General features: G+C 39.9%; 1 protein-coding gene across 1 annotated transcript in view; it reads left to right on the top strand.

Annotated features, from left to right (window-relative positions):
• Positions 1–12,494, top strand: part of rimbp2a (RIMS binding protein 2a) — an 89,653-nt gene that overhangs the window by 9,724 nt on the left and 67,435 nt on the right. The window contains exon 3 of the mRNA XM_084746640.1: positions 5,841–5,984. Within this exon, the coding sequence (XP_084602766.1) occupies positions 5,841–5,984 (144 nt within the window). The remainder of the gene's footprint in view (positions 1–5,840; positions 5,985–12,494) is intronic.

The raw sequence follows: 12,494 nt of genomic DNA, 5'->3' as shown, positions 1-12,494 counted from the left end.
GGTATGTTGCGTTCGAGCTTCTGACACCTATGCCCATGTTGCTGTGTATCACCACCCTAGCCTATAGCTATAACTTTGTGGGCGAAAACATAGTGTGAGGTGACAAAAAGACTCATCTAGCACGCCCCTTGGCTACCCAGAGGTGGAGACTAGAAGTCCAAGCTGAAATAGCCTGCAGATCTTTCTTGACACCAACTACATCGCTGTGAGATCACTGGATGCAGGAAGAGCGACAAAAGTTGCAGCAGGGGAAATCAGTTTTCTCGGTCAGCATAGTAGCACTGAGGAATTTATTGTTTCAGTTGATCACATTTACCATCAACACTGACTGGAAAGGTGTCAGATTTTCCCTTTTAAAAGTGATACTGGGAAACGGACACTATCTTCACTAGTAGTTACCTGGTAGATTTATTGAATGAAAGACTGCCTCTGAGTTCTGTATACCCGAACTGATAGGTAGGACAGAGGGGGCACATGGTGTTGACAAACATTTTTCACATGGCGACATTTGCGAGCACAAGTAGGGCTCGGCAGTCAGTTTCCATAAATGCTAAATGCTGTCTCAGCCCTGTCTTTCCTCCAGTTATAACTTCAATTGTAGCTCAAATAATCCTTTACCTGTGAGTGAATCTATGGGACGGACTGTTATTGTCTGACACTACTTTTATTTGATAAGACTGAAAGAAATACAAGAGGAAACAAGCCATTTTTAATAAAGTGCTTTGCGACACTGTGTGAGAGCAACTTATGAGACACTGTAACAGATGAAGACAAGCGCTCGGAAATGATCATCATTTTTTGTTTGTGCATGCTTGTCCCGCCGTGATGAATAGGAAAAGGAAGAGAAAGACCTAATATTAAAGACATACACAAAGGAAAATCCTTTGTTTGATGTTAAGAGTCTCAAGGTGACTGCTGCGGGGTCTTCTTGCTCTCATTCTTTCTGAGACTGCCTAACACGCAGTTTTTCTCAACTAATGAATGCTTTGTTCCTGTCTCATCCTTCCACACTTTCTCAATCTGCTTATTCAGACAGTGTTTATACTTTTTTGGTATCTTATCCTGTGGTCATCCATCTTATGGAAAACAAACTCAAAATGCATCTATCACATAATAACTGGATGAACAAATGCTACATTTCGGATCAGAAATGTTCCTGATGCTGGCATTCAGGCAGTGTGTGAGGTGACACACCTTCGGGAGTGGATGCATGTCCCACAATGTTTCTCTGCAAGCTTTTCTCTGTTCCCTTTTTTTAATTCCTCCCCTCCTGGCTCACATTTAGCAGGAGATGTTGTCAGTATTTCCTGTGGCCCCAGAGTGAACAAGTGCGTCATGATTCCCAACTCTGACGCAGCTCCTGTCACAGCAGCTTTGGCAGCTCCCTCGGTGCAAGTATGATGTCTCCCAAGTGGACGGCGCAACTGGGTCTTGCCCGACATGGGACTAGTAGTCACAGCCTCTGTTGTCTGCATGACTGATTTGGGGACTGAACTCATAATGTCTCAATTAGATGTCTCAGCCTGATATTGATGTCAGTTAGTGTCTACTATTATATTTGCTTTTATAGACACAATAATTAATTTTCATATTTTCTAATTTTGTGTGGAATCGAAAGATTTGAATTGCGTGAAATAAGCTGCACAATTAATCAAAATATTACTGAAATCACAATGTGTCCAAATGCGATATCCAAATCACAGAATCATAACCAAATCGCAATTTTTTGAAAAAGGAAAAATGTGTGAGAAAACAGCATTATAATGAAGTACTGTGGTGCTGCAGAGCTGCACTAGCCTAAAAAATCTTGTTTTGATGTAAGAAAAATGTATGCTTGGTACAGACCCCAACAAATGTCACATCATCATCATCTTTTTTTTCAGTAAAAATGAAAATTGTAATGCGAAAATAATCAGTCCTGCCAATCATATTGTATATTGCAATTGCAATTTCAGTCAAAATAGTTGCAATACATCTTTTTTTTACCATATTGTGCAGCCCTGATGTGAAACGTCCACAACAACTGTCACTGTCATGCTATATTTTTTCTTCTCTGTCCTGACCGCATGTTGACCACCAGTCTTTAGGCCTCTGTACTCCTCCATCTGTGGCATTATTTCTCTTTAACAAACAGTCCAGAATTATCCTAGACCTTGTTGGCTACTACATCAAATCCAACAGTGCATCTGTATGTACGCTTTTGCTTTTCAACTTGTGATAAGCTTGACTATGTCTGCCTTCATACAGCACACTCTATTCACGACAGACACATGCAGATCAGAGCAAAATCTCAGAAAGTAGAGGAGAGATAGTAACATTGTTTGCGAAGCAGTATCTGGACCATTATGGTAATTATTTAATAAACTTTGTCAAGCACTGGCCTGATTGGGAGCATTGCTCCCTGAATTTACATAACTTTTTTACCCCTGGCCATTGGACAGTCCTTATTGTTGTACCCTGATTTTACTTTTGGACAGATACTGAATCGCTGACACTAATCTTGCACGCTCATCTTGAATCTGCAGTGACTTTAGAGATCTGTGCAGCCATGTTGTAGGATATCAACCTCCTTGTGGCAACATTCATATCTGAGGCATTGTAATTTAATACCTTTTATTATTTTTTATTATTCACTACATGTTACATAAGCCTGGACAGACATGGTTGTATAATGCAACTTGACTGGTTGGTGGACGCATACAACCACAACAAAGTAATTCAAGTTGATTTTTTAGTGCACACTGAATTTTTGCACCAGTGGTTTTGTGGTCTAAATAACCCATAAATCAGTTCTCACATGGATGTCCATATGGCCGAATATTTCACTCTAAATAGGCTGACTGAATGTGTTAGTCTGTCTGTCTGTTTGGAGAACCCACAGCACTGGTTGGCAGGTCTATCTATCTCTCTGTCTGTTCTTGGATAGTCCACCATATTACACTGGTGGGTCTATCTGTAAGCTTGTCTGCTTGGCAGGTCTGCTGTATTAGCAGGTGGATCTGGCTGTCTTTCTGTCTGCTTGGCAGGTCCATCACACTGGCTTTGGTAGCTTTGGCTGTCTGTGTACGCTGACATATTGCCTGCAACTTTGTTTTTAGTATTTGTTTTGTGGAGGATGATAGTTTGGCGTGCAGTCAGGGGATCTGTGTGTGTGAGTTCTTCTGTGCGCCTGACAAGACACCAAATGCTCTGCTAACATGCTAATTGATATATTAGAATAATATAAACTGATATTAGAACCATCTGCTGGTTGGTCTGTCAGGAGTTGCAATGAGGAAAAAGTGCTTGAACAGAAAAATGTGATGACATTTTCACCTCGTCCTTAATTTTCCTCCAACTGGAAAAGGGTAATTTGAATTTTGGAGAAAGAGCAGAAGGGCTCAAACGGGAAACGTGTACAGGCTTCAGATTAATGCTGCACAGGTTTCTTTTGTCTAGGGTGGTAATGTCTTCCTTTTATAGCTGTGGTAATGTTGGAGTGGCTGAGCTGGCTGAGTGTGTTTTTTCAAGAGGCAAATGGGAAGACTACACCGCATTTGGGATTTCAGATTGTAGCTCTCTGAAATGTTCCCGTTTCATATATTCATATTACTCAAACAAGGCAGACTGGAGCATAGCATCAGATCCACTTTTAGATGAACTTACAGTGAAGAGTTATTTCCTCTGACACAAACCAGAGCAAAGTGGATGCTTACATTCTTGAAGGAAATTTCATGAGGCACAGGCAGAATTTACATCTGGCTTCTCCCTTATCTCCAGCAACCTCCCTGGTGGCGTCAGAGTGATTGGTAATTCTTAAAAGTGCAAAATTGACAGCGGAGCAGTTCTATTCCAAAACAAGACAACTGTGAACTTAAATAAGTGCCATCAAATTGTAGAAATTGATGTCTGGCATGAAGGAAAACCAACCGAGCAGTACAGGAAACTGTTCACAGACCTCAAGAGAAGCTTCCAGCCTGCCTATTACAGATATGCAGTGTATTTCCATGGAGGGTTCAATCCCATCAAGAAAATTTCTAAGGAGAAAAACACTGACTGGCAAATCCTGCTGAGGCTCAAAACCTGTTGCAGTAGCAGCTTCATTTTCAGGCCTGGTAATCCTTTTCCTGTGACTGACCCCACGGGATGGAACTAAAGCCTGAGAACATCGCTGTAAGCAAGATTGACAGTAGCCCTATGTCCTTTTTTCATAACTTACTTTAATCAAATGCTTGTTTTCTCCATATGTTTTTTTTTGTTTCTGTTTGTTGGTCTGTTGGATGGTCTGCCACTTTGGTCCAGACTGAATAATCTTAACAACAGTTGGATAGATTGCCATGTAATTTGGCACTGGTGTCCATAGACTGTATAAAACATGGATGTAGTCTCTGTGAGCCATTGTGGAGTTCCATTTATTTCATCCGTATTTCAGCATGTTTTCTGACATTTTATACATACAAATGAAACAGAGCAATATCTCCAATAATCATGGGGGGCAGTGTGGTCAATAGACCACAGAAAACAACAAAGGTTTGAAAATCTGAAAATATTGGAAATCACATTTGTCGCCAGTTAGTTAGTGAACTAGTTATGAATAACTTTAAGCCTTAATAGAATTTGAATAGATGAGTTATACAAAAAGTCGCTGCTGTATGGTTGTCATGACAAGGGAAATTAGATATAGGGACCAGAACTGTTTTTTGCACCAGGCTGTAAACATGCTCATTTTTGCTGTAAAGTTTAATATGGGAATCTATGGGGATTGACTTGCCCTTGGAGCCCAACTCAAGTGGCCATTCGAGGAACTGCAGTTTTTGGCACTTGCATGTTAGTTTTTCAGCGCTGCAGGTTGCTGCTTGCCTCTGACTTTTTCTTTTGTGTTCCCAGCAGGTTAAAGTTTTTATTTATCCAGGGATATATTCCTATGTTTCTTTACAAATTGCTGCAAAGAAATTTACACAGACTGAAATGGTTCCCAGATGATGTAGATCTAGTGTCTGTGGTGAAATGGATTGCCATGAAATTTGGTACACACATTCATGTCCCCGTCAGGATTCATTGTATTAACTTCGGTGATCCAGTCACAATATGTCAGCAGGGTAACAGAAAAACAGGTGGAAGGGCTCAATATGTTGACAGGCGGCAGAGCTGGTTCATTTCAAATGATTTAATACTCAACCAAAAATACAAAGACGAAATACAAAAGGCTTATGAAGGGTAGGCAAACACAGGTCAAAATAGTCCAAAGGTAAATAAATGCCAAAGGGGCAGGCAGGTAATCCAAAGTCCAAAAAAAGGAAACAGATGTCCACAACACTGGGAAAATACAAAGGTTAGGAACGCTTAACTAGAAACAAAAACAAACTGGCAAAGACAGGAAAGACACAAAGGCTAAATACACAGGGAGGATAATCAGGTGAAACTAATCAGTAATCAAAAAAGGCCGGGAAAAAACAACAACAGGAAGTAAAGTAAAGAAAGATACATAAGGGAAGACTCTTACCAAAATGAAACACAAAATAATTGAACAGTAATCCAAAACCATAAGTTTCTGTGAAGTTTTGCTTTGCATGACCACGATGCCAAACATGTTAAACGTTATACTTAACATCAGCATGTCAGCATCGTCATTACGAACATGTTTGTATGCTGATATTAGCATGCAGCTCAGAGTGCTGCTGTGCCAAGTAAAGCCTCACAGAACTGCTAGCATTACGGTACACCCCCTTATCTTGTGACTGTTTTACATTGTATTGTATGACAGCTACTACTAATACATGATAGTAATACCAGAAATATCACATATTAATTATATGATCCTTATTTTCCCTCATTTTTCCTTTTTTGTTTATTTTTTGCAGTTCAGATACGAAGTTTCAGCCCAACAGGCTACAGGACACTCAGTCTACAATGTGAACCGCTTTCGACTGCTGGAGGAGAGAAACCGAGCTCTGAAGCTTGAGGTGGCCACACTTCGCCAGGAGAAACAGCAATATAGGAAATTGGTAAACTACACTCCGTCTTTCTCTGCACTGCTCACATACTCGTTATTTGAGATGAACTCTCCTCTGGAATTTAAACAGTTAAGGTGTTGTTGTTGTGTTACTTACTGTACGTACATAGAAAGAGTGTGTTATACACAGTACTCTTGTCCCTGTTGCAGCTCTTATTCTTCAAGGACGCAGCTGCGTACAGTGGGGTTACTCGCATGGTCCTGCACACATATACTCCCTCTGTTTGGTCTTGGTTATGCAGACATGTGGGTATTTGTAATGTGGTGTAAAATAGATAAGGAGGGGTGTGTAGTTTAGTGTGTATTATGTATGGAAGTGTGTGTGCTTGTGGGGCCATGTATACGTTTGTTTGCGCTGTACGTTCGTGCATGCATTTGTGTATTTAGTGAGTTTGTTCTTCAGCGGCCTCCCCCAGGTGGTCTCAGATGGCAAGGTGTGTGAGCCGTTGTCTTGGCAACACGCCGATTTGCAGCAGTGTGGACAGACTGTCAGAGGGGAACTGACAGAGCATAATGGCTGCTTCTATTATAAGCCTCGATGGCTCGAAATTAGTTTCAGTAAAATAGAGCTGCATTTACAAATGTTTTATTGACAATGTTTCAGTTGAGTGAGGCTCTCAGGCTAAAATAGTTTGTCACACCACTCATTTGGTTTGTGATTGAGAGCATCCTCGCCTTTTCTTCATTGATGTACTATAAAAGCCTACATGGGTTCATATTTGAAAAACCTGGTCGGGACCGAAATGCAAAAGCAGGTTATTTCAATTGCTGACATGCATTGGTCAAAACTGAAGTCACATTGCCAAAACTCTCCATGCAATTACTGAAACAGAAGTCCACGTGGACCAAACTGTGAATCAGTGCTTTCACACAAAATGCCTTCAGTGATCACATTTTCAAAATTCAAAATCAAATCAATCAATGCTCTTTTCTCCACCTGCAAAATACTGTATTTGCAGCACATTTTCCTCATGACAACAGTGTTTTCAAAACTGGTAAACACGTTCAGAATAGAGTGATGACAAAGTGTGTGCATTTCTGCAGTAGCCATTTTTAAATGTATAGAAACTCCTACCAGAAAATTAAACAAAATATTCATTCCAAACAGACTGTGTTAAGAGTTTTGAAAAAAATGGATTAAGTATTGCTTGTAAGCATTTGAAAATAAATTGTAATTTGCATTTCCCATTTCTTTCCTCCAAAAATGAAAAGTACATACGGTGTAATTGAAGCTGTCACTTTCTCCCACCGAGAAGAAGCATCCTGTGTGAAACTTTCCTAGCAAACACTGGGCACTCTCTTTTCACTACAGGAGCTGAGAAAACACTTACAACACAGCAAATGTTAATGTTTTAGCATTTTAGCATTTTTTTTATCTGAACATAACAACTTTTTTTCAAATAGTGACATTTATGGCAGCCTGCCCAGTGGGAGATTTTGTCCCTGTTTACAGACAAATTCTTGGCCTGTCTGTCATCACCGCGAACATGCAGCAGTCAGCAACATAACTCAATCATGTTATGTAATTATGTATGTGTGTGTGTTTGTTTGTTTGTGTGTTTTATATATGGCTAGATACTATTACAGGGAGTCCAGCTGGGTGCCTGGCAGTCTTTTTGCTGTCACTGCTGACAGCTACACTATCACAGACTGCATCATGGTCATTCATGCAAAGACAGACTCAGCTATGGATCAGTCAGACTAAGAGAAGCTCAGTCATGAGAGCGGCTTCACTCTCGCAGATTTGCTCATGCAGATATACTGCGGGCTTACTGAGGGTATTGAAGGAATAGAAAAGATAGCAGAGTATCACAATCATCAGTTTTGAGTTTGATGCTAAATTACTTTCCTTTCTATTTTAAATAATCTAGGTTTTACAAACAGCTCTTGATAACTATCAAATCACAGCCGGGCTAAATGTTGAGGGTGATGGTCAAAAGATGCCTTGAAGTGGATCCAGACAAAACACTTATTAGATGGAAGATATAAGATTAAGAGATATGCTGGTACAAAACACACACACTTGCACACACCAGATGGCTGATTAGCCAGTTAGTTAGTTATGGTGTAAATGAATGGCTTCACCAACAAAGTGCCCTTTCCTGGCTGTCAAGGCTCTTCAGTATCAGCTCTGTTATATGCTATTACTGCAAAGTATCAGTTGTTGCTGTCAAACAAATCACATATTTGGTCACATATTATCAGCATGACATAGTGGGCTTCTGTCTTGTATAATGGGTGCATATAATTTAGCTGTCTCTAAATGCATCTTCGCATGTTAAAATTAAATTCAATAATCTTATGCGGGTGTCTTCAACATTTTGCAGCCCACAGTCCCCTCAGCTGATAGAGACACAAAGCAGGGACCCACTACTACATACATTGCAATGAATAGTTTCATATCTTGTCTCGTTTAGGGTTAGGCAGTATGTTTGCCTCTCCCTCTGCACTTTGACTGGTGGTTTCTGAGGTGGAGGTTATGTCAGAGTCTCTTGGTCCTGAAGTTACAAAATGATCCATTGTGGCTCACAAGATTGTCTCCACGGTGATGTAGTCGGTTAGCTTGCTCATCTGATTTCACAAAGATTCATGGGTAGCCCTCTGTCATTTTTGTGTAAATTAAATGCTTCTTCTTTTTTTTTTAACAAATAGGCAGATTTTTATTTGCTAATAGCACATTGGATTAATGTTAATGTGTAATTTCAGTCATTTCAAAAACATTCAAAAGACTAGAGGTGTTGCAATTGTCATAATCCAGGATATGACTTTTATTTTTAAGGTCACAATTCATTCATTTTTTCTATTGAAAGATTTTTAAACCTCATACCATTTTAAAGGCTCTTTATTGTAATTTCTTTTCCATGCTATGTCCTGCATAGGATATCAGCTGTTGCTGTAAAACAGGTCACATATTTGGTCGCATATCATCAGCATGACATAGCAGAATTCTGTCTCTGTTGCACAGGTGATAATGGGGGCGCAAAATGTAGCTATGCGGGTTTAATTAATCTTACACCAACTCATAACATCCCAGTTTGTGCACAGTTCCAACAAACGTATTCTGGTTGAGTGTGTGTGGTTCTCATCTTAGTACAGACAGTGTAGTAGAGTATTTGCTTCAAATCCAATGTTGTATCTGTCAGCAGCCTGGGTATCTGTACATGTTTCAGCGGTCGATGCTGGCTCCCTCCCAAGAACTGCTGCCTTTAGTGTGGTGAAAGAGTTTGTGTGCACATTTTTTTCACACTTGAGTTGAGGGGCTAGACTAAGGGTGATTCTATCGATCCACATCTTTGGGGAAAGAGCGACCACACCCGCGTCAGGGAAGTGATTCTCCTGTTATATAGTTAGATAAGGCTGCTTGATCAGACTGTCCGCTAAATGTCTAAAATCCACCACCTTGCACTGTTGCATGTACTCCCCGTTGGATTGTTGAGAACGGGCACTTCTGCTAGATTCTTGTGTCTCTGTCTTCTTTTTAAATTCATTTGTTATTTTGCTACCTAAATGGCGAAAAAATACTGAGAAGGTGAACTGCTTCCAAGAAAAAAAAAAAGAAACAAAAAGCTTTAGACCGGTTGCCTGGAAACAATCAGTGATGGACAGTCGGAGAAAGGTACCTTAGGTGAGGAATAACCTTCTGTATGCTGTGTGGCTGCAGCTAAAAGGCCACAGCTGTCTCCCTGGACACCATCCCTATGGCAACGATTGTGTACTGCTAGCAGCTGGCCCACTCAGATCATAGTCCTCATGATGATATGGGCTGCCTCAGTGTAAAGACGAACACTGTCTAATCAATAATCCGTAATAGGCGTGTTATCTCTGCTGACCCAGTAATCTCCATTTTAACTCCCTCTAATCAAAGATGCCCAGACAAAGCAGAGTTAATAGCAGTCCAGTGTAATGTAACACAAATCAGCTGGAATAATACCACCACCACCCACAGGATGTTCAGAAAATTCACATTGTTTTGACTCACAAGGCTGCTTTAACAACTGATATTAGTCAGGGTGTGTTTTGGCTGAAGTTTCTATTCTTTTCTTAATTGAGTTTATCTCAGACAGTGTGCTTTCAGATGGCTCAAGTTGTCTCTATATAACTACATTACGCTCTTTTTCCCCAGTCCATTTCCCATTCCTTGTCTTGTTACTTTCAGTAAAACTACTGAGAGCTAAAGCAAGAAAATAAGCTTTAACTTTTAAAAGAACTGGTCAGAAAAGAGTAAACCATATTCATGTTTTTTTCTTACTAATACGCTCTTTTTCCATGAGGGAAGTGGGCTGCTACAACCTGCACTTCTGCTGGTTCCTGTAGGCTGTATTACCTTTTAAATGATGTTGAGCAGCGCAAACTTTTCAAGTGATGTCTTTATTGCGTAATATACTGATGTTTGACTGTTTTGTTTAAGATTTAATGATTAGAGAGGCCGTTTTTAGTTTAGTCTACACGCATGTTGTAACGTCACTGCAGCAAATATCGTGGCACATTTTAGTAGCAAAACTAAAAGGTGTAGTTATAAATTTGACAAAAGGGAGGAAAGTCACAGAAGTAAATAATCAATGAAGCTGCACTGCTGTGCCTAGTGTGGAAATTCACACACGTCCTCTTTATTACTGGAGAGACACACCCTGTTTCTCAACAGCAACCCATCTGCTGTTAATCAAAATGTTCATTTCAGTGACCTGGCTTGCCCGTTCCACTGATTAACTGCAGTGTCCATGGTTGTAACTGTGGTCCGCGCATCACTAGCACACGTTCAAGAAGCTAGTTATGTTTTCAACAATGGAATTTTTTTAAAAATGTATAAATGATGAGACTACAGTTAATTACAGTTCTATTATTACAATATTACATATATTACTTGTATTACGCAAACTGTCACAACTTATTAAAACAAGATTTTTCCCTTACAATTCTTTATTATGTGCATCTATCTTAATGACAAAGACTTCCACCAGCTCTGTCCACAGTGTTTAGAGAAAAATAAGATAATCAAGAGGGCACAGGTCAAAGCCATTGTAATTAGTAGACCAATCACGTAATTTTCAATCATCAGTTTGTGATGGTGGCCTTGTGAGAGGAAGAGAGTTTTAAGAAAACACACGCAAAGAGACAAAACACAAGCAAATTCTGAAAAAAATGTCATCAATTTGTCAACACATGCTCAGCATTTGGAAAAAAAAAAGTGAAAACAGGAGTGAGAAAACACAACCAAACATAGACACATACTGCCAAAAGAGAAGACACAACTTAATACAGAAATGCTGCAAGTAACACAGACGATAACAAGAGCTGTTTCCAGGGGACACTACAAAGTGATGAACACAGTTGGGACACGCTTGTAGTGAGTCATAAACCTTGTTGTTGGTTTGTGACTCATGAAGTTATTGAAGTCGGCTATCCTTAAGCGGTGTGAGAAAATGAGTTAAAATCTGTTTCTTTTCTTTTTTTTTTTTGGTCAGTGTGTCTCAGCCCTGTCGAGGTGTGTTCATCGCTTTTTAGTGTCCCCTGGAAACAGTTTCCGTTGTCGTCTGTATGACTTGGAGCATTTCTGTTTTTGGTTATGGGCTGTGTATTTGCAATTTTTCCTAAATGCTGCCCACATGGGCCACTGTAGTTCGTACTGACGTGTGTCCATTATTAATTTTTTCAAATAAAAATTCATAAAACAATGTTAAACCCACAGCACACACAGCCTAAAGTGAAAAGCAGGTTAGCACTAACTCGGATACCCTCTTTGGTCATCCTCACCTTTCAAGTTGTATTAGTTGATTATATTGTTGTTGTTCTATTTCTCTCAACTCTGTTTATTCCCTCACATCTCCTTTGTTGTCTCACCTCTCACTCTCACATAAATTCCAAGTCTTCCCCCTCTCTCTGCTTTACTTATGTATACATTTGTTCTCTCCTCTGTCTCCATCAGTCTTCTTTCCCCCCTCTGACTTCCTGTCCTAACCTCCTTAGTGCCCACACCCAGGCAGAGGGGGTTGACTGAGGCCAACGGTCTGGCCTGTGTAGCTTCATGCCTGCAGTAATTTAAGCAGATCCGATGTATATCAGTGAGGGCCATGCCTGCCCTTAATCGCATTTACAGGCATTTTCTGAGAGTCCATCCCAGACACAAATTTTGAAATGAGTTATTCTTTCTTCCTGGTACTGAGTGGATCATACTGAAATGATAACACCAGTATCATTTAAGTTTTTCCTATGATTATCAATACTTAGGACACATGCAAACTCACAGCCACAATCACAGTCTGCTACAGTCTGATGTACTGCAGTTACCTGAAAGGCCTAGACACATTCTTTCCTAAAACACCAGTGCAAACTGTGTTTTATGGAGTATTTTCACTTCTACCAACTTTACTCTTAACTTTGAATACCATCAAAATGGAGCTACTGATTATAATTAGGGATGGATGATATTATTGGCAGATAAAGACGTTAGAATGAAATACTAGTATCTGTTCAAATTGCAGATATTTCTGCCCATACGATGAAG

The sequence above is a fragment of the Lutjanus erythropterus genome, chromosome 20 (genome assembly GCF_056507025.1).
Source record: "Lutjanus erythropterus isolate fLutEry1 chromosome 20, fLutEry1.hap2, whole genome shotgun sequence".
Lineage (NCBI taxonomy): Eukaryota > Metazoa > Chordata > Actinopteri > Lutjaniformes > Lutjanidae > Lutjanus > Lutjanus erythropterus.
The sequence above is the reverse complement of the archived record's forward strand: the minus strand, read 5'-3'. Positions and strand labels throughout refer to the sequence as shown.